We start from the raw sequence: 27752 nt of genomic DNA, 5'->3' as shown, positions 1-27752 counted from the left end.
CTCGGGACATTTATGGGACAATAAAGGTTTAATTTCAAATACATTAATGTCTTATATTCCTCATTTGTTCGTATTTATTGATCTGAGAATGTCGTTGACTGATTAAAATGAATAAAACACAAGGAAATGGATTTTCAGATTTTAATTTATGTTTGTTTCAGAACAGCAAAACTTTTATGTGTGTTGTTGGTGATGGATGAATTACGGTAGTCCAGAAAATAGGATCAACTATTTGCTGTTCCTACAACAGCAGTTTAACAGCTTGTCATTAGGTTTGAATGGTAATGAATGAATCAAAGCCAATACTATGCTAACATCTAAATTGATTGTCAAGTAAGACATTCACTTTAGTGCACCCACCATGTCCCATATGTGTGTTCAGAAGCTGCCTGATATTTGTAATGGTGCCAATAAATCTGGCCTGTTCCAGGAAGTGAGAGGGCAGGGCTTACTTACAGTTTCCTGTTACAAAGAACATTTGTTTCTGCTGTGCAGAGCTCAGAGACATTAGAATTAGAAATGTTTTGGCTTGTGAAATTATTTCTGTAGTGTCCTGTTTTTAATCTTTATGTACATTTAAAGTAAATGTTATCATTTCATTCGTACAAATACAAGCAAGATCTGTGTTTCAAACAGTAATAAGCAGATTTGTATGAGTATATCTTATTTCTGAAATAGAGAGAGAGAGAGAGAAAGAGGGAGAGAATTATTTCAGCAAAACATTGTATTTAATTAAGTCAGTGTTTCTTTGTTCAGAATTTACTGTTGAAATCAGAGTTACCAAAGAGACGAAAGAAAAGACTTGGCATCGTGTCAGAGGATGTTGTTGCCCTCAGGATGTAAAGTTTTCAGAGAATTAAATATGTCTAAAATCACTCATCGACTGTAATAACGGAGTTTTTCCATATCATTACACTTGCCACATCGCATTTGTCTTTAAACTGTGCCTCGTAAAAAATGCATTACATGCACATCTCAGTGAACAAGTGTGATATGTTTTGTGACAAATCAAGCGATGCACAGAGAGCATAGCTCATGTATAACATAATAAGATTTGACTGAAGTAAAAAGATGAGCTCATCTTATTGCCTGATAGTTTAGGGAAGATAAAATGTAATCTAAGACACAGCAAATTAAATATCTGAAGAGTTAAATGTATAATTAAATGAGTCTATATACAACCGTATACTGTAGTTCTGGAAGAGATTCATTATGATTGATGGCTAAATTTAAAAAATTATAGAAAAAATGTACTTTTTGAAAATTGCATACAACATTTAAGATTTAAAGCACCAGTTGAATCTTGTTTATTTGGAATAGTAAGAAGACAACTTGATCGCTTCTTCTTAAGTAATTACTTGGAAACAAAGGCTTAGAAGCACAGAGGGGGAAAGGAACACATCTATGAGGCATCCTATTTTGGCTGGATATAATTAGCTTCCTTGGAAATGGGCGATTAATCACACCAGAAATGTTTGCAACAGGCTGCACCCCCCTCCCTGGTAGAGCTCCAGTATCATCTAACTTTTTGGCTGAATTTACTCTCATCAGTGGTGATTGCAGCCACCTCAAAAACTGGCACAGGTCCACTTCTCACGTGTCAGGTTCTGCACCTCCATCATACATACTGCCAGACAAGAGCAAAACAGAATATTGCATCAGCTACGCCCGAGACAAGTCAGGCACGCTGAAACAATAACTGTACCAACTGAGGCACAGTCACGTTCAGAGTGCAGGAACAAGTCAGTCCTTACAAGGAAATCATACAACTCGTGTGTGCGTCTAACTGTGTGTGTGTGTGTGTGTGTGTGTGTGTGTGTGTGTGTGTGTGTGTGTGTGTGTGTGTGTGTGTGTGTGTGTGTGTGTGAGTGTGTGTGTGTGTGTGTGTGTGTGTGAGTGTGTGTGTGTGTGAGTGTTTGCTTGTGTTTATATTACTGACCCCGATGTCTGACCCGGGCCGCCAGGATCAAGTTCTTGATGGTTGCTGAACATGACTTTCTGCTCACCTGCAGTGTGTGTGTTCAAGGACACGTGTCTGGAAGAACACACACACACAAACACACACACACACACACACATACACACACACACACACACACACACACACACACACACACACACACACACACACACACCGCAAAGCCCAAGGACATTGGCACTAACACTGTATGAACGTGCAACAACAAGAATACAATATTCACTGTGTTCCTGTGTTCTTTAGCAAAACAAACTCTCACCTACATACATCCGGCTTCAACCTCTACTTAACACTGACACCCAGACCTTGGCCCAGATTGTTTGGCACAGGACCAAAGGTGCAGGAGAGGATCCAGCAGACAAGTTAAAGTCCCTCTAGTCAGCCGTGGGTAATATTCAAAATTTCAGCACCCTAAAGTTGAAGTCATGTCAAACTATTTTTAAAAGTATTGTGATGGAGGTTTTTTTTTTCCCTTTCTATTACATGCAATAGTTTATTTTGCACTGGGGAGGTAAATAACGTCAACCATGCCAAACGGCTAGCAAGCTGCAACCCCCCCCCATCGACTAAATGATTTAACAGAAGTTCATCTACTTAAGCATGACCTCTGAAGACTGCATAACTCAAAGCTTCCCACTCTGATTAACCTCACTTGGGGGTCAGACAGTGACTTCTTGAATGGAACCTCTCTTGCCACCAGTCTTTTCTCAAAACCAAAAAGTATTTTCTCCATAAAGTCTTCTGTCACCTCTTTAGTACATGTTGGACCTTTTTTTTTGGTGCTTCTGCTGCAAAAGCTGCATGACACTGGGCTCGACACTGAGATTTTGCTTTGTTCCAAAGACATTCTGTTTCTCTTGACTAACCTCTGTGTGTGAAGTGGCTGTGTGGGTGTTTTTCACAGCCTTGTGCCTGGTTCTCTGCCAGTGACCGTACTTTGAACCAGCAGCAGCTGGGGCGTGAGCACAGCCAAAGATAGATGGCTAGCCGGAGCAGAGAGGCAAAGACAAGCCTCTCTCTCTCTGTTTGTTTCTGTCTCTCACCCCTCCCCCCGCCTTCCTCTTTCCCACTTCCCATGTCACTGATGGCCTATATCAACAACAAAAAGGGCAACTCCCTCTTTCAGACATGTGATTCCGTCCTGCCAAACACATTTTCTGCTGACCTAATTTCTTCGTTATAAACCGCTTTCCGCCCCAGACACTAATAAGCCACCTGTTAAAACTTGTCGTTTCAACGCTCCCCTTGAACTCCCCTATAAAACAACTGTGTTGTGTTTTTACTCTGCGGAGCTAACTCACACTGCACACACTCCTATATTTCCAAAGAGATTTTCCTCTCTGTCAACAGGGTGGCCTTTACAAAGCTGAAGTTGAAATATTCAGATTTCCTTTCTCTCGTCTTCTTCTTTTTCTTCTTCTTCTTCTTCTTCTTCTTCTTCTTCTGTTTCTTGCTGCTTCTGAGAACTCTTGTGCCTAGAGAACAAACAGGAACAAAATGAAGCAGAAAAAATGACTGCAAACAATAGAGCCAAAGCATTCAAGCTACAAATATAGAAAGCCTTACGTCATGTGTATGCCTGTTTTTGTTTTGTGTTGTTCTCCTCTGGTCTTGTTCTAATAATAGCTTTTCCTTCTAAATAAAATGGTCACTAACAGAAAACAGATTTTCTCTTTTCCCGCTTGCTCACTTCTCGCTCACTGCCTGTTTAAATCTTGCTGTGTGCCGCTGCTATATACGCTATATGCTATACACAGCTGCTTGCACTTTGTTTTTTCACCAATGATATTCAGTAGGACGTTACAGTCCGTCTGTTGCACACACTTAAGACAGGCTGAATGAATAGAGGGCCTTCAGATCAAAGCTCTTTTCATCCTAGTGATCAAGGATGAAAGTTATGAATCGCTTTGATATTCAGCTTTTTCCTCTTTCCTTTGTTATGAATCAAAAAGGATCTCCTTACATTGTTAATGTCGCTCTTTAAACTCGGACTGACAGAAACCAACAAAAACCAAAGATAACCACTATTTCAGTATTTCAATTGTGTATCTGGGGTCCCAGTTTATAACTCTTTAAGACCATTTTTACAAAGACTAAAAAAACCTGATAACTATTGAACCACTGATATTATTAACCATACTTTTCTCAAACTGAATTAAGACATTTTAGGTTTTTTTTCAGTATTTTGACACTGCCAGGTCTATGAGAATCACAATTGTCAGTTAAAACTGTAGTGAGTTGTTTAGCAATGACCCCCCCCACTAAAATAATTTAGACATAAGGCAGTTTAGAGATATGCCTATAGTTTTTAGGGAGTTATGGGTCCAGGATAGACTTTTAAAGAAGATGCTGCAAAACTCTAGATTTAAAGGACGGAGGACACGAGCACATTGCATGAGGTATTTATTATTGCAACTAGGCAAGGACCTATGAAGCACCTTCTTGAGTAGAGAAGTTGGTAAGATATCCGCAGGGCTAGAGGAAGGTTTCATACTGACCACCAAGTCAGTTAGATAGTGAGAAGACAAAGTTAAAGAGGGGGCTAAAAGAGGGGGCTATGCTGGCTTTGACATCTCTAATCTTATCCACAAAGAAAGACAAAAGCTCCCTGCAGTCCTTATTGGAGAGGACAGGCACATCAGTGGGACCAGGAGTGACTATATTGCAGATGGTGTCAAATAGGACCCTTGGATTTGTTATCTGATATAGTTTTGTAAATGTATTTAGAAGTATTTAATGCTAGAGAAATATCTGCCATTCAGCTTTATCTTCCTCAACTGTCTTTCCAGGTGAATTATGCTTTATGTGCTTGAAAAAAAAGAAAAGAAAAAAAAACACAAGACAATTGGACAATGCCTGTGTTTCTGAATTGTAATCCCTTTTCACGACTACGCACTTTGTCTGCAAACCTTACTTAACTTATTGTTTGTAAACTGTTTCTTTATCATGTAATGTTTACTATGACGTGTGCTGCTTCCCTATTGGCCAGGTCACCCTTGTGAAAGAGGTCTTGATCTGAATGGGTTAGATACCTTGTTAAATAAAGGTTAAAAAAAAAAAAAAAAAAAATGCTTGTATGTTGAGTTGCATAAGCCAATGTTGGCACACACAGTATGTAGGTTATTAGATTAATATGTTACATGCTGTACTTTTAACTGATAGAGCAAAGTACTTGGAGGGCTCACAGCTATTTCAAAGCTCAGAGTACTGACAGTGTGCCTGCTTCTTTATGTTTATGAGTAAGACTTCAATTAACAGCTTGTTTCATTTACTACTCGGTCAGCTAACTGAATGACTGACTGACTGCCCACATTAGTGAACAATAAGATCATTCGCTTCAGTCCTGTGTGACATTTACCTTGAATGAGTTTAGCTCAGCCTGAAAAAAAAGAGAATGCTTTGAAGTAAAATGTGAACGAATTATAACACCACAGGTTTATAAGGCCAACTTGAACACACAAACAGTTGGAGGGAATTTAAACCATATGGCTTCCAACCTGTAGTGTTATTTCCACGTGAGCTAATTGTAACACTCCACGATCTGTTTTTCTGATCCATTTTCTAGGCCAGAAAAAGACCTGAAGCTTTCAGAGTTTGTGGGTGGGTCCCCTTCTCCCCCTCCTCTAAAATAAGGTGGTCAGCCCTGTCCAAGGATGTGAGTTAATGTGTTTGTTTACTATTAAAAACTCACAGTCTCCACCTGTGCTGGGCGGGGAAAAATCAGCACTGTTTACACAGTGAGGCATCCATTCATGACTTTGTTAATGGGATTGGGATGGGTCCAGCTCTTGTTCAGGCTGCTAGCACCCATGTGTCAGGGGGCCAGGCGTGTCACCTGCCAGGTTGTCATGTCAAGCTGGAACCTTGGACTGTTTTAGCTGAAGTCAAAAGGAAGAAAGACGGGAGAATTTGCAAAAAATAAAGGACTGGGTTTTGTTCTGCTGAGTTACTGGGCAGGAACCAATAAGTTGACCAGCCACAAGTGGAGAGCAAATCGCCCTTTCCTTTGTGCATCAGTGTCATCAAAGTGCTAATTTGCTGACTGGAATTTGTGCGCCGCGTTTATAATAAACCGTGTCCTCTGATTTTTTTTAAATGAGCTGGACACTTGTCGTATGTGTGTCAACTCTTCTAGGTGGCTTTAATAAATCCTTTCATTCCATTTCCAGACACGTGGATTTACTTGGTGTTGGGTTTGACCCACATATTCAGCAATGGCCCGTCTCTTTAACACCCTGGCAGCCACAGTCAGTGTCTCTGGCCGTGGCTGCTGACCTGTTGTCACTTCTTACACTTAATCCTCAGTGCCCCAGTATCAGACCTGTGCTGTTGTCCAACTAGAGCACCAAAATAAAATAAAAACATTGTGCAAAGCATTCAGTTTTTTTTCTCTTTTCCATATTAAATAAAGGTGTAATTATATATGTTTGCCTACCGGTGGTATGATGGAAATTATAAGCCTGAAATAGAAGAGCATAAGTCTGGGAACTGGCTGACTCAGTTAGTGGGGAAAAGTTGAGTTTGAGGCCAGGAAAAGGCCATATTGCAGAGGTGAGGTCATCAGTGGAAAAGAAATTATGAGGGCCCCCTACTCTCTTGGTGTGCTAATAAAGGGTGCCTCTTCCCCTGCCTGAAGGAAAACAAGTATTAATGGGGCTGTAGATGATAATCAGTATAATGAGGGGGAGAAAAACAACTATTGGGCTTGGAATCTTGCATCAATGTTCTACTTTTACAGAGTTTTTAATATGCTTAACAGTGTTTGAGAGCAAACAAACTTGAAACAATACATATTTCTGTTGTTTTCTTGCTATGAACTTACTTAAAACCAAGCAGATTGAACTTCCAGTCTGGGGCAGATCAGTAAAGTTTAAGCAAACACTTTTTCAGTTAATATCCACTTAGTGACAGCTGACTTACTCTCCTCAACCCCCCCCCCCCCCCCCCCCCCCCCCCCCCTTGTGACGCTGAAAAGGTTTTCTGCTTGTGCGGGGTGGGGTAGGGTGAGGAGCTGAATGAAGCTCTTGTACCACCACCCCTGTATCAAAAGCATCATTGACAACCAGCAGTGCTGATGTTGACACCAAATATAGAAGCGGCATACACGACGTAATGTGCCCACTTTAGAAACTGATGTGTGGGCTTAACCGCTGTGACGGCAGGGTGGTATGACATTTTCAACAGCCAATCATGTTGTATGAATTTTTAGTTTTTTTTACCCAATATGGTGAAGGGACGGGCTTGAAAACGATGACATAACTGCGCTACTGTGCACCGCCTCAGCAGATTTTACCAACACAGTCATTAGGTGAAGGAGGAACTTTGTCGCCTTGGTAGCCTGCCACATTTCCTGTAAATAAACCAAAAAATCCGTTGATGGTGATATCACTGAGACAGATTACATAAGAGATGTTTGTTTTCACAAAATGAAACAGCAGGACAGAAAAACATGAAGTGAAACAACTTCTCTATTTTATAATAAGTTTGCTCACTCACAAAGTACTCTTTCAATTACTCTTCCTGTTTGCATATCGTTCTTTACAACAATTAACCATCACCATAGCAACCTTGTGCTAAGTTACTAAGAAAAATAAAATAAAATAAACCACATTACTGTTCAATTCGGGATTTTTTTTTTCTTATTAGGTCGAGTTTTCACAAATACAGAAAAATAGCTTTTTCAACACCTTTTTTTCAAAATTGTGTTTATGCTATTTCATTGTATTCATTCTGTTTGAGCATATCTATTCTGATTCTTTGTTCTCTCGACTTTATTTTAAACGAGGGCAGGCCATCAATGATTTCTTGAGATTTAAGTAAAGGCTGAATGACTGAAAATAGAGCAAATTCATTTAAATATATTATTAAATATTGGTCTTACTCAGCTGTTTGTTTCCCTTTTTTACAGGCCAGACAGCACTTACAATTTTAAGAGAAAAAGTGGGGGTAAAGGGGGTTTAAGGAAAAAGCTGTCTGGGTCTGGCCCCCTTCCTGACACTGTGACAGTGACTCAGACAGGGGGGTGGGGATTCCCCAGAGTCAGCCATCTATGTTGTTGTTTTTCCCTCCTCATTTATGTGAATGTGACTTTTCCACAGACATTCTTTAACCATTTCTATTTTTACCCCTCCCACCTGCAGGGTCTGTCCTGTCTGCTTTCTCTCAGGGGCGGGTCTGTCCATATAAGGCCTGCTAAGGGTCTCTGGTGACAATAGACCTGCTGCTGACTTCTCCCCTACTCCCTGCTTCTCCCAGCGAGTCGAGTGGTAGGTGTTTCCCAATGCTTGCGCTGGCTGACAGAGGAGAGTAAACAGGAAGCAGATTAAAAAAAAAAAAAAAAAAACAGCACATCTCCCAGAGTTGACATCATCTGTTGTTGTCCAGCTCGTTTCTAAGAGTTTGGTGATGTAAAATTCAAGTAATCTTGGTAATCTTCGAACAAAGTGATCTTATCCTTTTCCCCTTTCTGTTAATACATAAAATTACTGAATAAAAATATATGATTAAACTGAAAAGAACTGAATTGAATTGTTGTCCATACATATTAAAAGACTGGATGAATGATCCAAATACATGGCACTAAGTGTCATTCAGATATCATTTGCTAACTGGTTGAATCACCATATATGACATGGTCCCATTTGCTATAGATCTAAAGAATCACTCTTAAAATAACACTAGTAACAGAAAAATCATTAACAGTAAATACAATAGCATGTTTTAGTGAATACCCGGAAACAGCTTATATGATTGAGTTGTATTCATTAACTGTTGTAAAATGTGTTGCGAGGAATGCTATTGAGTTTATCAAACGTGGTATGTAGTTCACTTGCCTTTTAATTATTAATCCAACATTTATAGTATCCCTGAAACAGTCTCACACTGTTTGGATAAGGTTAACATAATGTTTAAGTAAACTGTGCTGAAGTGCTGACTACACACAAACACATGTTTGGATTTTGAATCCCACAGGCGACTTAGCTCGTCCTCCCGCACGCAGGGTGGCTTGCAGCCACATTTTTCTCCTTCTTGGCACTGTGCTTCAGCTGGGTAAAATATAAAGCTTTAGATTTGGATTTTTCAGTTTATTTGTAATGCAGAAAGGCACACAGCAGCTCTTGGGCGTTGTGGTTTGTTTTCCCACTTAGTGTGAAACGGATGTGACGTTTTCTGGGCGTTCCCTTTGATGCCGACTGTATCTTAAGTCTTTTTCTTTGTGGGCCGTAAAATTGGCATCAAAGCTTTCTGGCAGTGTTATTGGTTCACATTGGCTTAATGTGTTCATACATGTATAAGGCAGTTCAGTCAAGGAAGAAGGCTTTGTTCAAGTTACCCAATGGAAAAAATACTTTTTTTTTTCTTCATTCATTTTTTACAAAACGTGGATAAACACTGGTTATGTTTTCATTTCAAACAGGATTGGATGTACATCTTTTTAACATTAACTCTAGGTCTTGAAGCTACCTTTGATTCTTTGAGTCTAACTTTGGCCAGGATAAATGTTTCACCACAAAATCAGGCAGACAGATAAACAGAAAACTAAAAGGAAGAAAACTGAGCTATCACTAAATAAGAAGATACATTCAGTCAGCAGTGCATGCCATTAGTCTTTAACATTCTGCTTGAAAGGTTTGACAAGATCCAAAAAAAACATTCTAATCTGTAAAAAAGCAAGGCATTTTAACCTCCATGGGGACCTTTGCCTAAGTCCTCCCAATCAAACATGTCTCTGTTGATCCATGCACACGTGCCTTTGTAATGAATATCGCCAGGCATCCCAGACATCTAAGTGAACAAGAGCTCCTGGGAAATCCCTTCACTCCTTTCAATTATCTTTCATCTGTTCCCTAAAGGTAGTGTGAAGTGCTAAGTGAGGAAGATGAAAGAAGGTCTTAATCTATTGTAATAAATAGAAAAGCCACACAGGGGATTTGACCTTCTCATATGGAATACCTAGTTGTGATTACAACAACATCAGAGACAGCTGATGAATGTCACTTTTGTTTTAGGCCTCCTATAATAGGATGCTCCATGTCCTGTTGGGGTATTTAAAAAAAAAAAAACTTTCCACTGCCATAATCCCAATAATATACAAATGAAAAATGTTTGCCACTGGGATACCTCTCTATACTGTAGCAGTTAAAGCCTTTTTTGTTGTAACCCTCTTTTCAGCTTTCATTATCTATTAAGCTTTCATACTCATGGATCTATATTTTTATTTTGAAGGGATCTACATTTTTAAAAGGTGATACTCTTTCCTTTGATATACAGTATATTAGTCTTTTCAAGTGTCTGTATACAAAGGTGTTGTTGTTGTTGTTTTTTTGTTTACAACTTTGTCTCTTTGGTTTTGGTGCTCTTTAGGTGTAATAAGGAGTCTGGACTCACTGTAGGGATAATAAATCAGAAAATGTTAGTTAGACACATTTATAAAGATGCTTTATGGAGCATTTGAAGGGTCCAAGAAATTTGTGGAAAATTCTAAGCGCAATGAAGAGGTGGGACACAAGGAGGAAAAGAGGGGAGGGCGGCTTGTTGAGCTGAAGAGGGGTGGGGTTGTGGGAATAAGATAAGAGTGAGAATTAGAGCCCTGAGTGTGGACTCTCAGGATGCAGAGCAGATATGATGAGAGGATGCTGCAGTAGCCTTTCACACAGTATAACACAGCTGATTTCTCTCTGTGTCTCTCTGTGTCTCTCATAGACAATGCTCACTTCTGACATTTGTATTGTAAACTCACACCCCAATGACCACACACAGTTGCCATGGCACAGCGGTGGTGGTGATGTTGTTGTTGGTAACCAAGCAAGGAGGGGGGAGTACAACGCACACTCGGTGAGTCATACTGAGAGTGACTCGCCTATCCTTCCCTTCAAAGTAGACAGAGGAGATGATGAAAGATGCAGGAGTGTTTATATTAGTGTTCACATCATAATATCTACTGTAACGTGTAGCTAAGGCTGCAGCTTGTGGTTGTGTTGAGTTTAGGGGGAGTTTCTTCGAAGAATGACGCCTTACTTACAGTACAAATTTGTTATGCAATGACTAATCTGTCTTCAACACTCATGACTTACAGGTGACCAAGTTACTGACAAAATAATCCAAATGAGTTGAACAATAGACTACGTGTGTGTTGCAACAATTCAAAGTTGTTAAAAAAAAATTAAGTTTAAAAATTACACAAGAAGTTTGTGAAAGAACCACTAACATAACACACTTGTTGCTGTCTGCTACCAATGCTGAACAGAGTAAACAGTGCCAGATGGTACTGACAACCCCAACCCCCTCACCCCCCTCCACCTGCTTGTGGGCAGCGAGCGGCACAGAGAACACTTAAAACAACATGAGACAGTCCCAGGAAACACACTCTTAAACACACAGGTCAACTTGTCAAACTGTGTTACTGCTGCATCCAGCAGACCTAAACAAACGCTGCTTAGCCGTGCCAGGATGTGTCTATGTTTCCTCCAGGAGTCTGACACAGGAATATTTAGAGTGCCATTATGCATCATGTAGAGGTGAAGGCCATATGGTGCACAGTCACAGCCGTGACACAGCCCCATGCATGCTACAGTTAGTTCACATTATCTGTTACACTTTAAGGAAGCTGGATGGAGTGTTTGCAGACTGCGGTCTGCTCAGGGCAACCACTATGTAGGGCAACCTGCAGGCTTACATAAGACGCAATGTAGGAGAAAAAAAAAATCTGAGCTCAAGTTATTCAGAATACCAAAACTGGGGGAATAAATGTTGTATTTAGCTATGCATACCTCGGAAGAAAACAATTTCCCTGATTTTCCCTTAATTTTACTTGCCAGGGCAGTTATACAACAGGGTATCTAGTGCTGTTTGCATTTGTATGCCCTGTTCAACTTAAATCCAGGAAATGAAGTTCTAGCAAAACTTGAATGTGGAGGACTGTGTTTCGCATGCCACTAGGTCTGTTTTTTATTTCCCATGTCATTCAGCATTCCTTTCTCTCTGGCAGGCTCACTCAAAATATCCTGCTGTCATTGTGAAGGGCTATCAATTGAAATAACTGCTGCTCTTATCAGCTGATCACATCTGTCCAATAGAATTCTGAGACACCCTAAATTTGACTTTTTCTCTGCAATCGCTTGCTTTTGTGTGTCCCTCCACCTTTGTATCACTTTCATTTATTCATGAAAGATAAAAAAAAAATGGAAGAACACATTTCTCCAAGCTGCTCATACACATGTATATGATCCACCCTGGTGAATTTATGCAGTAAGGCTGTATCTGTTTCCCTGCTTGTGTGGCTATCATTACCTAATTACTCATCCATTCCTTTCGAAACTAAAGACTGAAGAGACTGAAACTGCAGCCCTCTTTAACAAGCCCTGTATTTTTCTCCAACCAGTCACAGTATTCCTGTTGTGTGTGTTTAGTGCCAGACATTACTCCTGTGTGTTTACATTCCCATCTGTTTGCAGTCAGACACGCCACACAGCAGCAAAAAAGATCTGCTGAAGGCCGCTCACTTTGACAACGGTGTGCGTTGCGTAACTAATGGAACGCCAAGCAGCAGTCGCACATATTCATGCTCATCCGACTGGAGCAGGTGTATTTTCTTAGTTTAGAAATTTACTTTCTGGGTCATTTAAGACCTAAACGGAGCGACTGTTTAGTTATTGATAAAGTGACATGTTATGTAAGGTGGTACATTAGTGAAGAAACAGTGCACAGTTGGGTGTAATTGCTGACGAATTCTTATCAGGAGCAAACGTACACTGGTACCTGGCAGAAAGAAGGTAAACTGATAAAACAGAGATAAATCCTTAATTATTCCTATCTGATTAACCTCTGGTCTAGATATGCATCGTTATATAAAGTATTTTTGACACTCAAAGTCATCCTAGATTTCTAAAGCCTCATGTTACAAACAGCTTGTGGGTCAATCCCAAGCATTGTTATCGCTGCTGCTGTGAAATCCTGCAATAAGGATCAGCATCCAGCAGACTCAAGTGTAGCTGCCGATATAAAACTGAAACTGAATTATGATAAATGAATCACTGACTTTATCAAAGCCCTACTTTTGTATCTGATAAACATAATTAACAAGTCTTATGTCACTTAAGCGTGTATACATGTGTGACCTGATGCGAGCTAATCATGTGCTGGTTTTGCTAGCTGCAAGGCAGTCTGCTACTGTGTGTTTATGTGTCAGTTTGTGAAACAAAATACACATTATTCATTCAGTGTCCTAGCTTTTGCATGAATATGTCAGTGTTTGAGCATTAAATAACATACATTTAAAAAAAAAAGTTTGACCCATGTGGTTGTTGTCATGTAACACTTCATTGCATGTTTCTGTGTTACATCAGGCCCAACATGTGCTCCATTAAACTGTGACTTGGGGCAAAAACATGACTCTTTATCTTGACTTGTAGATCTGAAAAGTACTCTGTGAGTCAGACTCCCTTGGAAAGGAACATTGAGTATAACTGCATGTGAATTCATGTACGTATGTGTAGGGAAAATATTTGAAAGCGGAAAATCTTCTAATTGATTCAATATCAAACTTAAAGTGATTAAAAAAGGGGCCGTGTTTCACCACTTACCGTCAAACAACTTATGCAACAGAATGCATGTCTACAGAGCTTTGATAACTTATCAGGGGCTGCACCAAACGCACCCACTAACCCGACACTAGATATGACTGGAGCTCTTGGTTTGCATTTAGAAATGAGCTCATTGCTCTTCCTGTTTGCAAAGAGGCAGCCAGTGTCCTATCTGTGGAGCAGATCATCCCAGGGGAACACTTGAAGTGAGTCTGGTTTACTCCGCTCTGATCATCTGTCTGCACTTACGAGGACAGAAAAAAAAAAAGGACCCCATCCCTGTTGGAGAAACACACCAGAGGAAAGAAATTACTCATCCTTGGATGATTACACGCAGTAGTGTTTGGGTTGCTTCTCCTTCACCCACGCCTAGTTTCTGTGTGTGACGTGAACTATTTTAAGATTAATAATGGAAAGAGGGATGAGTTCTCAGTTCCTTTCATTTCGCACATCTCCCTGTCCCCAACTTTGTTTGTGTGTCTCAGCTTACTTTTATCCCCATGGCAACAGTGGGAGAAGGAAACCCATAATCAGCAGACAAAATATGACTAAGAAATCCCTCCACTGCTAACCACAGAAAAGCTGCATGTCCCAGAATAGAAGTTATTGCGCCCTAAGGCTGGGTCTGTTCTCTTTGGTAAACTGAATCAGAGAGTGGGAAAGGAGCAAGTGGAGGTGATGAGCAGCTGAAAATGTAACAGTTGAACATGATTCGATCACACTTCTTTTCCCATGGCCAGAGGAAATTAAAAAAAAGAGAGGGAAATGGGTCACACCCTGGTCAGATGTTGAAATTCCACACAGCACAGATGTGTGTTAGCAGGAGTCCTGGCACGGCTTCTTTCAACAGAAAAGCTGCACAAAGTTGAAACAAACTCGGTGCCTGGTGGCCATTGTCCAAAGTGTGTTGGTGAGGCCTGTGCTGGTGCCCAGAAAACAGTCTAATTCCACTTAGGCTCATTGAAACAAGCACATGGATTATCTCCATTACTGCAATGGACCTATGATAACTAGAAGCTGGCTCACACCATGCCCATGATCAGGCGTGTGTTATGCAATGACCTATGCAAATGCAGTGGATTTATTTAATCTGTTATAACCCTGGAGTCTTGTTAAGATCAGGCTGATGTGTGCAGCTGTCTAAATAGCCGCTGAGGCCTTGAAGCAGTCAGGGAGGCCGATCTCCCTGCGTGTGCCACTCCAGGGGGATTTACAAAGCTGCAGGCCCCATGGGAAAAAAGAGATGTTACAGTACTCAAGAGTATATATTTAGAACTGTTTTTGCTTTTTGAAGCTTACTGTGCAGCCCTAGTAAAAACCACAAAACAATAATTTCCAGACAATGTGACCTCCTATGTTCCAATACAGGTTGTTTCTATTCATTACGTGCTTACAGGTTCCAAATCTAGAGCAAAGCATGATAAGGGTGTATTACTGAGCTTAACTTTTGTTTTACATAAACTTTTCTTCTGAGGACTTCTTACTGTAAACTGCTGCACAAAACAATCATTATCATTTTTTGTATAAACAGAGCTGTTTTATCAGAAATAGACGCTTCACTCCCTACAAAAAGGAAGACATTAAAACCAGAGAAATACACAAAAGGTCATGCAATTTGACCTATGTTGAGAGGAAGCTGGTTGGGTAGTGTTACACTGACATGCTGTTCTGTATAAAACGATGTATTTGTCTGTCTGCACAGTATGTCATTTACCCCTCTGGTGTGTTTTGGGGAATAAAGGTCTTACATTTCAAACAATTAACCTGTCACTTTTGTTTTGGGCCACCAACATGCAAACACCAGTTAGGTTAAAATTTAACTACAGGATTTTTTCTAAATTACAGATTTATTCCTGCTCAACAGACCACAGCCCTGGAGGAAGCATCGTGTGCCCTCCTCTGCAGAGAATTATGGGATTTCCCTGAGTGCCTGGCCACGAGATGATACATCAGAATGGTAGACATGTGTTAAATTAACTCCTTGTGGCGAGGACCAGTGGCACATAGGGAGCACATCGTGTTTTAAAAAGACTTTGGTTTGAATAATATGATGCAAAAAGATCATGCTGCCCTGCTGTTGCTGCTCTGTATGAATGAACGAAAAAGTCAGCAGATATGAAGACAAAGTTTCTTCTTTGTTTTACCACTTAAACTCCTCTAACCCCCCAAAGGGAAAAGAAAGGGAAACAGCAAGACTTTCTGAATATTATATACTGTTTATTTGGGTTCAGCAGTATTAGTTTAAGCGTATCTCTTTAGTTTGAAACCCTATACACAAGGTTACCTAAGGTAATAACATCCACATGTCATGTCTATGCTTAGAAAGAACCATTCTTACAGTTAACTCCAACTACTTTGCCCATTTGTAGTTCAGTATTTTGAAACAAATAAGGCAAAATCACATAAACGGCTGATTACAAGCAATGTAATCTTCTTGCTTATCCAAATTTGTCAGACATCCGTGTGCCAGGCAGGTTATATTTATCATCAGCTGGTTGTGAAGCAAGTTGTTCCCTCAGCGGCTGCAGACCAAAGGGTGAACACTAAAACCCCAACACCACCAGCCTGTGACAGGCACCCCACGAGCATGGAAAACAATCCAAAAGACTTTCAATGTACTAATCCTCACAGCTTCAGAGGCATTAATAGTAGGCCTTATATAACCAAATAAGGCTATACACTACAATGAGCTACATTTTGATTTACATTTTACTCTATATTTATTTCTTTTCTCACATCAGTGGGAAACTTGAAAATTCAACTTAACAAATAATTTCTCAGTTGTGTATTGGAGTACTACTGACTTCAGTTTTTTTACATGCAGTCAAATTCACTTGTTTTGAATGTTTTATGCAAAGGACATATGATGATAATAAAATGAGCACTAAATTGGGAACAACTTGTACAGAAGAATAAAGGAGCAATATGTAAAATATCATAATAATAAAATAATTAAATGACCAACACTATGTTGAAATGCTAGCTTCTTTGGCAGCAATGCAGCAGTCAGTATGTCCTCCTTCTAAGTTTTGATTCTGTTACAGGCAGCTTTAAGTTACTCCAACACGGCCGTTTTGGGAGCCAATCAGAGACCAGTTATCACTGCAAACCAACAGGTGTTGTAGCGATGAAAGCGAGCAAGGGAACTATTCACACAGTGATTGGAAGCTACAATGCTGTTATACTGTTAGTAGTGCTGTGTTCCAGGTTTTTGTTGTATTAGTGTCTTACAAAAATTATCAGTAACTTTTAGATTAATCAGCATGTGACAAACTGGATAGTAAAAATCCAGAGGGAGATTTGGTAATATATTTCAAGGTTATATTAGTTGATTTGATAACCCATACTGTCGAAAAACAGCTAATGTTAGCATTCTTCCACATACTAGCTACTTCCGTAACATTAGCTTGGAAGCTGAACGCTAAAATTGACAAATTAAGAGTTACTTTATAAATAACAGAGTAGGTGTAGATTCTTAGCTAACGTGAATTAAGCGACAGGACTTTATTTTCTTGCTAACCTATTGTTAGCTAGGAATTGGCTTAATCATTACCTTTAGTCTTAAACTGTAACTTATAGGATATCAAATGTTGTTTTCCTGTGACATTCAGACAAGCGCCCTCCAGAATTTAACTTTTAGACTCATTTTCAGTTACTCATCAATCGAGAAACAGTGAAATGATAATGACTGTCACAGAACACACAAAATATGACAAATGACCTTGAAGACGCTGGTAAAACATTACGGCGGCATTTGGTTCTCATTCTGAGCATAATGTAAACTAATGTGAAATTAACAATCAACATTTATGTGACAAAGTTAGTGTGGCACAACAATGACTCAATCTAGCATCAGCAGTTAAAGTAACATGCCATGCAGACAGCTGAATCTGGTTTGTTTTTCACTCACTTTCTCTGACCTATTGACGTACCCACAGCATTCCCGCAACAAAATCCTATTTGTTGATATTGTGACCAAAGCAAATGCTCAACTTGTTCAATTCTTTTGTGTTTTGTTTGTTTGTTAAGACAAAGCTACATTCATGCGTAGTCAGCCAATGGCTCATCCTGGCACATGCAATGGGACTCTTTGGCTGGCATTGACATACATTTTTCAGACAACTATCGGTGCCTCCCGATGATGATGCAGTCAGAGCTAGTACAGACAAGAGCCTCCACTGTTGTGATGTGAAGTCACTCCTGCATGTGCAACGCTCAGGAACGTGCAATGTCATTTTCAACAAGGATGACATTCTGTGTCAATGAAAACATTTTGTTTATAGTGTTACTGCTTTGCGTCAAACCCCTCAGAGTCTTTGGTGTAGGTCACAACACATAGTTTTCATGAGTATTGTTCAACCACAGCTCTGTGAGTGTGTTGGATTGTGCATCCCAATTTAGATTTGGCAATTATTTATACGGTTGGATTGCAAAAGAGCAGTTAAATGGATGAGAAATTATACATTCACTACCCAGACTTTATTGGGCACGTGTTATACTAAAGACCCATTAAAAACACTTTCTGCCAATTCAGCAGCTATTTTCATTGACTTGCTTTATAGGTGTATAAATGAGATGCCTGTCAGTGTTGTTGGGACTTGAAAGCTTGAGGTTGTTTGAGTTAAATCCAAAAAACATGGCGTCATCTCTCAACATCTGTTGTGTTACTCTCAACAAACAGTGAGATTATTCAAATGTATACGCGTAAAACTCACCACACATTCTATCGCAAATGAAAGCAGAATGTTTCCCTCTTTCAGTGTGCCATTCGTTATGCTTTTTAAACACACACAGTTAATTTCAGCATCTTCAGGACATGCTCTTACATGCAAAAGATGTACACAGGGTGCATCTTCCAGTCAAAACAAACTGAATCCAGATCAATTAAAAAACAACAACTAATAAGCATGTATCCGTGGAAACATTGATGTAACCTTACTTTATGTGTTTGTGTGTATACATGCATGTTAAGGTTTGTGTTTGGTTTGTTTAAAGAATGAAAGCGCTGCACAGGACCGGCTCCTAATCACCATGGGAAAGTGTCACAGTTCTTTACAAATGAACTTATTTGTGGTGATAAGCACATTTGAGCTCATTACACAGGGTCTTAGAAAAAAGTAAACTCTTCTTTTATCCGCTTTCAAGTTTGGGATTACAAACACAGAATATTGAGAACGGGCTCTAATGTACGGGCATGCAATTGCAGGTCTCCTGCTGCAGTGAAATCAAAATCCATATCAGCTGCCCATCATTATAAAAGGATCTTTGTAACCAAAAGTTTGCGTTTGTTATTAACAGCAATGATTAGATTTACAGAGTTATTCTAGTTTAAAGCCTGATTTGTGCCTACACTGTTATTACTGTTAACTTTACACTGTTTTAAATTGTAATTTAAATATAATTTGTTGCAGAAATAAATGATCACAATCTGTATCTATGTATTGACAAAAAAAGGTGGCTTGAGGAAGAGTGGATATAAAATGGAACAATTTATTGAATATTAAGTACGTTTGATGAAACAAAGCCATTCTAAAGCTTCATGTCATCAGTGTATTCCTGTGCAGACGTGCTTCTGCGCCATACCAAGTATGTTCAAACATCAGATCACCTGACCTCTGCTCTGGTAAATGGATTATAATAGTCTGGGGGCCAATAAAGGGCAGGAAGCAGTTCAACCGAACCAAACTATTTGCAAAGTCTGACCAGAGCAGTGGCCTGAAGAACTTTTGCAGGGACATCGGACGAAGACAAAAAACAGCGAGTTATGAAACCATGACCTTAATCTGTCCTTTGTATTTGTGCTCAACAGAAGAAATACACTCATCCAGTCCGTCCTGCGTTGGCGCCCTTCAAACACGTTTAACCATGCGTTGGTCAGCAGGAATGTTCTCCATGTGATCCACAGAATTTGACCTAAAAACAAAACCAAGTGAGCCAGAGATTAGAGTGAGGCCAACATGCAACATGTGAATGAATATAGGTCAGGTGATTCAAATGTCACATGCCATAACTTGAAGTGGAAGGTCAGAAGTTTTGCTTGGGCTCCTGCTTGGATTCATGGTTGAGACATGATGGGATTTCTATAAGGTTTGTAGGTGGCATGTTTCAAATTCCTTTTTTTTTATTAGTGAAAAAGCCTCCAAAGTTAAATTATGAAGCACTGAGATATCAGATAAATGCATTGTAGTCATTACTCATAAGCATATAACTTTCTATTTATGTTACTTAAATGCTAATAATGATACTTTATGTACCTTAAGGAAATTCTTAAATATTTTGAAGTCTTGTCATCATCATGTGGTTGCCAGGCAACCAGCAGAAATTCCTTAATTGCTTTTAGCCAAGAATAGTCCAGCACATGACAACTCCCAAAACTAAGGAACTTATTTTTGTATTATTAGTATTTGATTGTGGAGAGTTAAAAAATGATGCCTGTAAGAGCCTAAATGGTCTTCATGATAAATATGTGGTCAGCATGCAATAATTTCAGTTCATATGTAAACTATTTTTATGGTTAATTGATTAAAAAATATGTGGAAGGATTATTTACATTATCTACACTATTAACAGACGGACACAGTAACGGTTCATATTTACAGTTATATAATAAGTTAAGTGTTTAAATACTTACAATTTACATGGATCAACTAAATGCATAAAATATCACTATTTTCAAATGTGTGGAAAATGGCATCTTTGCAACCAGCAATTGAAACCACTCTGAGTTGCTTTGATCCTGGGAGGGGAGGAGTTTGGAGTTACGGGCCTGTGTCCTCAGACAGAACTTTTTGTGCTGGATTTGCTCACGACTTCCATTTCAGAGCGCTACCCACCAGCGCTAATAGTTGCTAGGTTACAAATTTAACTTCTGCTTCCCTTGGTAATGTCCATTAGGTGTGTTTTGAATAGCTCTGTGTGCTTAATATTTGCTTTAATTCAAGGAAATATCACCAAGAAAACACGAAGACAACGTAAAGGAGTTGTGTCCTGGCATCAGCAGCTGAGAGAGAGAGCTACACCTAGAAATTGTACCATCAAAAAAACGAATTGGTATAGCGTCTCCTCTGCCATTGTTGTCCAGTCCTGTCTGGATTCTGATTGGTCAGTGTGGAAGAAGTGACATTGAAATTGATGCTGTTACTTAGAGTTGAACTGTTTTCAACGGAGAGCACTGTGAGCACAGGAACAAAAACCAATTGACGCCAAGGGCATTTTTACGCTCAGGGCGCAGAGCACTGAAATTGTGAACTACATTGGATTTGTATTGAAAACGAGCTCAAAAAGCACTGTCTGTGTTTTAGTCTTCCGTCATGGGAGTGTGTTGATCATCTCTTAAAATTGTAAAATAAGTTTTTAATGTGTTATGAAACAAATAAAAAAGAAAACTGATGCGTCTTTGTTAAACATTACTACTGTGCAGGTGTCAGACAAGGTGATTTATAGCATGCTGCAGAAACAGTCTTTGTTTACATTTTCCATGGGAAAGATTCACAGTGAGGGATCTGTTTGAAAAAAAAACTGCAGGATGAGATCTTTGGAAAACACTGCTCATGCAGGTAGGGGACAAAATCAGCAAAGAGATAAGATGTTTGTCTCTGTCCACTGGGGTTGCAAAAATCAACATAAAATAAAAGTTTTTCACAGGACCTTTAATTCGGTAACACACTTTTGGAAAATGTTGTATTGGTGCTGATGGATTTTACTAAATCAGAAAAACATACGACACAATACAACACAAGCCTGAATTTGCTATTTCACTTTGTTATTTTGCATTTTACTTTGTGTTTGTTTAAAAATTTGCACTTTGTCTTCCAATATGCCACTATCTTCGGAGTAGAGATGGCTTCTTGTACAGAGTCAGAGGATCCTTCTTCAGAAGACACAGGAAGCAGCTGGGCCCTAAGCCAGCGCAGCACTACCTCCACACTATGAGGGAGTTGGCTGACTGGTGCTTTGACAGCTGAGAGGAAATCTCTCTGAAGTAGGCTGATGATCCTTCCTGTCCAACTGGCCCACAAGTCCCTGTGGCCGCAGAGGAGCGAGTGTGTTTGAGTTGTCAGGGAGCCAGAATAGCTTTCTCGCAGGAAACTCCTTGAAAAACGCACAGTCAGACCTGAATAGTGCTTTGTGAGTCTGACACTGCAGCTGAAGCAGCACCAGGAAGAGCCAGTAGGATTTCTAAAGTCATTGCTCGATTTCATTTTATCTCAGTGACATAACAAAGGAAATATCGTGTACTGTAGGTGAAATGTAATAATCTGAGATCGCAGTCATGGGCTTGATTTTCTTCATAGAGCCCTTTATCAAATTTTCTGAATACAAAATCTTCCCTCATTTTAGCTATTTAGAGTACCTGTTTCATAATTTGATTTCTGCTGTAATCAGGTAATAAATTACATCTACCAAAAAAAGCAACCTTTCTCCTGGGTAAGAACACCATAATGAAGTGAAGGAAACATATCACTAACTGATTTCCTCTAGTCAGTATGGGCCAACAACAGAAAGAATTGAAACCTTGACCTTGTTTGACTCGTGCTCAGACAAAACCTTTTCCTTGGGGAATGTAAGTAGACATTGTGTTTTCTTCATTCCAAGTCTGTTTTTACAGCACAGCCAATCGTTTCCTCTGTTCTTAATGCTCGACAAACACTTGGAGCTTGACCCTCAGTCAGTCTGTTTCTTTTTGACCCTCAGATTAGGCCCACAGAGAGAACAAACCTTTGGTAATAAAAATGTAGCAATGCTTCAAACTGTAAACGTGAAGAAACAAAACATTACTGTCCACAGAATACGGGTGAATAGTCATTCTCTTACTTTAGTTGATCAACTGTTACAGCAAGCTATAGATTTGATACATTCTCACCTATTACCTGAACTCTATTATTTAAGGATTTAGTATTCACTGTGTTTATTGATTTTATTGTCTGAGTCTATGTGCCTGTGTTTCTATATATTTCTTGTATTCTTCTTGCTGCAGAACAAATAAAGATGAAGTTGAAGTTGAGTGAATTTTGTATTTCTGTGTTGCAGTTCAATTATTATCAGTTATTTCATATCAGTTCAATTGAAGTATATATTTGCTATATCCTCTTAGTGACAGGGAGTTGAAACAGCTTGCTCTGAACGCACACATTCGGAGACAATGAATCACAAACAAGAATGAGCTAATGACTTCTTATCCTAATAGTAGGGAAGGGGAGCACAGCCTGTGCATGCAGGATTAATTACCTCAGCAACAAAGGCTGGCATTATTTGTATCTTATTTATACATTTAGCTGAAAGAATCAGTTAGAAATGCATATTTCTGCATGATAAATGTGAACCATAGTTATATCAGAGATTTCAACTGTTTCCATGTTCACATTTTCAAATCTCGTCCAGCCAAGCTTATTAGAATAAAATAATAAAATGTGCTTTTTAGACCAACACATGCTATACAGTAGACTGAGGGGTTAAAAATATTCAATAATCAAAGTGGTTTTAAGTTGGTTGCATTTCAGTGACCTAAATAATGGCCGCATGAAAACATTAGTAAATGCTGTGGTTTAGTTAAGTCAAGGTCTCAAAGCAAACACAGTAAGTAAGCAAGGCTTAAGCACACACACATTCTGTACGTGCACACAAACCTTCAGCATTTGTGTGTTGCGTGAGAAGATTGTTGCGTCTGCAGAGGTAGACAGTCTCTGCTCTGCTCCGTTAGAGCTTATGTAACACAGACTCGGTCACACCACACGTTACTTTCTCATTGGCCTCATGAAACTGACTGACTTACAAACTCCTCCCCCCCTTGAAAACGATGTCTGTCTGCACTTGACTGTGAATAGGGCTGTTTGGAATGAATGAATGGACTTTATTTTTAGAGCTTCCATAGCACTGAAAAAAACATCTTTCCATACACCTAATTTTTGTTTATGTGTTGAAAATTGGACAAAAATGATCTGAAATGCTTTTGATCTGTTCCAGAAGGAAGTGGACTAAATGAACTCAGAGACGAGAAAAGGAGAAGAACACTGAAGTTAAATCTGAACACTTCTGGTTTCAGGACTGTAATCAAATACCAGAGCGTATACCGCTCTTTGTGAGTCAAAGTCAAAAATGAAAAAAATCTGTCTTACATAAGAATCTGAATTCTACTTCTTTCTGCTATGAGACACATGGAAATGATATCCTTTAGCTACTCCAGCCCCTCGTCCAAAAAAATAGACCAAATATAGAGGCAACACAGCTGAACCCAGAGCCTCAGCCTAGTCCTCTAATCTGAGCCCTTAAAAAAAATCTCCTTCTGGATGCAGCTTCTGCATGGCCCAGCAGAAACAAAAAAATATATTCTGACTATTTCATGCTCTATTGGCTTTGATCAGGCAAGCCAGCAAGATTAACACATGGGGGAAATGTAAATTTGTGTTTCAGACATGATGTCTTCCGCAGGAAATTGACAGAATTTTAGACTTTTTCCAGTTTCTTGCGTACAACAGAATATTTAATCCTCACTTGCAAATGTAATTCACGTCATTTTTGTGCACTTTCAAAGTTAGAAAACAACACAGGCCTGGATACGTAACACTAACCTCATTGTCATGCATTTACAGCAGTGTGAGGAAGTCTCTTCATTGTACTTTGGCACCTGTACACACATGTGGAATCTTCTGTCTGTACCAAAACCACAGGTGTTATGTAAGTAAACTGCTTACTGTGTCAGCTGTTTGCTTCACCGCTCACTTCCACATACATTTTATCATTGCAGGATGATAAAAAGAAAACAAAAGAGGCAGAGATAGATGTGACAAGCACGTCTCCTTCTAGCTGACCTTCTACAACACATCAGTACCTTTGGCATTTTTTTCTGGGTAGCAATATCCTGTATCAGCAAAAAGAATCGGATAGACAAAGTGCCACTTTCACTGTCTCTCTACGTGGTTCAGAAGGGGAGTGATCCTAAATCAAACACAACACCAGTCGTTAGGACAGCGATCCGATGCCAAACTTAGCTTAGTACATGATAAAGTTGGAGGGCAGCGACTGACCCGGGATCATTCCCTGTACTGCTTGTCTGTGCTGGCAAGGCTGGCTTCTAAGTAATGTTTGAAATTGCATCACAAACTGTATCGATTTTTGATGCTGAAGAGTTATGGGGCCATTGACCATCCAATTGATCATGCTTCATTTGAGTGCTTTTCACCTGTCTGGATCTATATCACACAAACAAAAGTCTGTCCTATCCTAACCTAACATAAATCATGTGACATACAATTCAAGCCATGCATTAGTAGACAGTTTAAAAGTATTTTTATGTGAAATAAAATAGAATTTTCAGCAAAACATACCGAATGTAAACACAATTTAGTTTTTAAAAGTGAAAAATATAAAAAATTGTGCAGAAGTGTGCATACACGATCAGTTAATAATGTTGTTGGCTTTAACTGCACTATATAAAAAAGACTTGACTTTTTATTAATTTTCCAGCATGCACTTCTCATATAGTCTGGAGAAGATGGAGGGAAAATAAAATGGTCAGATGTTCATAAAAGTTACCAGATATAAATAAGCATTCATCCATTACCTTTAAAAGTACAAAATAAGGAAAGTCATATTGTTATGAATCTAACAACAAAATAAATGAATTATTTCTAAAGGGTTGCTAGAAAAACAAACATCAGACTTCTGCAACATTCAGAAGACAATGAGGATGAACAGTCACATGAAACTTGTTGGTTCGGACTAACTCTCACACGCAAGCTCTTGAGCTGTCAGCCTGCCACCAGCACAATGACAACAGCATTTACTGTCACAGTATGTTTTAGCTACTCCAGACTGTGTCGAAAAGCACTTGAAACAGGCTGTTCTTAATGAAGGGTTATAGTGACAGGCAGACATCCTGACACATATCACTTTGAGGAGACGTCTACCCTGTCAAGCTAAGAACACGCTTGTATATTGTGAAGCTGGGAGGAACATGCTGGGCGGGTTCATCTTATACACTTATGTAACACTTCCATGAAACCTACAGCGTCAATATGTGTGTCATCATCTTCTTAGTTGTGGTTTCCCTGACTGAAGCAGTTTTCACACCTCATAAATTCTTGATGAATTTTTTCTTTTCTTTCTTTTTTTTTTTTTTTAATGTCTATCCGTAGCTTTGCTGCTGATCTGTATTTATGGTATTTAATGGCAAGTAATAATCCTGTATAGTATTTTATTTCTATTTTGGAGTATTGGGTACAACTGTGATCGTGTACTTTATGGGCAACTAAATAAAAGCATATTAAATTCTGGCTGAATACCTAAAGCTCAAGTGCAGTCTAGTCGAGTTGAGTTTGTCAATGAGGCACTTTTTACCTGTGCATACAGCAAATTCCTCAAAAGGACACGTCACTTTTGCACCTTCTGAACTCTCCACTATAGAATACGATCTGTATATTGGGCACCTGTTTGTATAAATAACTGTTGCATAAGTCTCAGTATGAGCTCACTAGAGAATGTGCACCAGTGTGTGTGTTTGCATTGCATGTGTGCTTTAAAGGCACTTTGGTTTATTTTTAATATAGGCATGTGTGGGTGAGTGTGAGGGCTTCCCCCCTTTCTTTCCATGCAATAGCACTGATGCTGCCTTCTTTAATGCTCTGCTAAGCTGCAGAGAGACACAGCGGGATGGCACGCCTGAAGAAGCTATGATTACACTCCTAACCTTATCGTCTGCAACCGAGGCGCCAATGAAGCCAAGACTTAGATCAAAATGTTCAGCACCTTTTCCAAAGCAGCCTGGGAGGATAAGGGATGACCAAAACAATGCCAAAACAGGCAAAAACTACAGTGGCCGGTAGGGGTCAAATGCTCAGCAACTGATGAAACGACATACATTTAGAAAAATGCGCAGCATATATAGAAACGCTGCACATTCAAAAGCAAATGCAAACTACCACAACAAATGGACTCCGGGGATGGCAAAAGCACAAAGTGTCAGGCTGGTAAAGCGGGTCCAGAGGGATGAGTTGGAGCTGGAGCTCATAACCCCAGAGCTAGCACTAGCGCTCCAGGCATCCCAGGGCTGCAGCCACGGACCCACACTCGACTCTCGCCCCCGATGTCCAATTCCCGGTCAGACTCGCTTTATCTCCGCGTTTCGGTAACAGTGAAGTTTTTCTGTGTCTTTCAACGATACAACTTCCCTGTCTAAACATAACTTTCTGTTCCTAGCTGTCTCTCTTACTCTCTCCCGTAAATGAGGCTAACAGATGACATTTCATTGCTGAAGCAGACATAGTGTTGCTGATTTGTTGCATCTCTTCACACTCTCTGTGTGGTTTTGTATTTACGCATATCATTTTTTTCTTAAATAAGACACTCCTGACGAAGGACATATTTGACCCTTTTAGGGACTTCGGGTTTGACTTATCTTTGACACACTGACAGGCTTTCATTTTTTAGGACGAGGCTGCATATTCTAATATTTAGGGTATGACCAGTATGTGCTTCTTGTGTAATGTTCAATGTCAGCAGCCTAGAAACCTGTCAAAGCCTTCACAACAATGCTATGCACATCTCACACCATGCTTCACTAACAGCTTGCTTCTGTCTGTCCTTCTCTCTCTCTCTCTCTCTCTCTCTCAGGCTGTCAGTCTGAGGCGGAGCAGCTGGGAATGTTGTTTGCTGATGTGTCTCCTCTGCAAGTCAACACCTCGCAGCTCAAAGCTCGCCGACTAGGCTTGATGACAAATGATTTACAGATCAAAAAGGCTGTGTACATGCACATGTTTATGACTGATGAATTATACTGGATACATTCACTAAGACCACATCTCTTAGCTAAATTATGATGCGCTTCATACTCACACAATTAAACAGCGTGATGGGCGTTTCAATGATGCCGACATATTTGTCAGGTAGTTGGCATGCAATTGAATTCTTTTAAATGGATCATGGAGAACTCGATTTTTTAAAGACACATAAAAAATGACGATAAAAACATGCTATTTTCCCGTCCACATTTGTCCATTCAGTATATTGTGCTTTTATTATGAAACATTATCTGATTGTCTCTTCATGCTGTAAGTAACTTCATGTAAACAGGAAATAGAAAAAATGTCTTCACTCAGAGGACCAAGGTTACAATGTGACCTCAAAATTATAATTATGTAATATTTCAGTTTGCCAGCAAGCGTTCTGCAGGTGTCACATTTGGCAGTAAAGCGTCA

At 39.5% G+C, this 27752-nt stretch overlaps 1 protein-coding gene and 1 long non-coding RNA gene across 2 annotated transcripts in view; both read right to left on the bottom strand.

Annotated features, from left to right (window-relative positions):
- Positions 1-127: 127 nt before the first annotated feature.
- On the bottom strand, positions 128-11229 carry LOC114922087 (uncharacterized). Its single transcript, XR_010666943.1, has 3 exons — positions 8113-11229; positions 7198-7328; positions 128-3453 (listed from the first exon to the last, which is right to left on the bottom strand). It is a non-coding gene; the product is annotated as an uncharacterized lncRNA (long non-coding RNA).
- Positions 11230-15773: 4544 nt separating this feature from the next.
- tsc22d3 (TSC22 domain family, member 3) overlaps positions 15774-27752 on the bottom strand; it is a 56386-nt gene continuing 44407 nt past the window's right edge. Inside the window, exon 2 of the mRNA XM_065958421.1 lies at positions 15774-19473. Within this exon, the coding sequence (XP_065814493.1) occupies positions 19410-19473 (64 nt within the window). The 3' untranslated portion in view covers positions 15774-19409. The remainder of the gene's footprint in view (positions 19474-27752) is intronic.

This window comes from Labrus bergylta, chromosome 9 (genome assembly GCF_963930695.1).
Source record: "Labrus bergylta chromosome 9, fLabBer1.1, whole genome shotgun sequence".
Classification (NCBI taxonomy): domain Eukaryota; kingdom Metazoa; phylum Chordata; class Actinopteri; order Labriformes; family Labridae; genus Labrus; species Labrus bergylta.
This window is presented reverse-complemented; position numbering and strand designations above follow the sequence as displayed.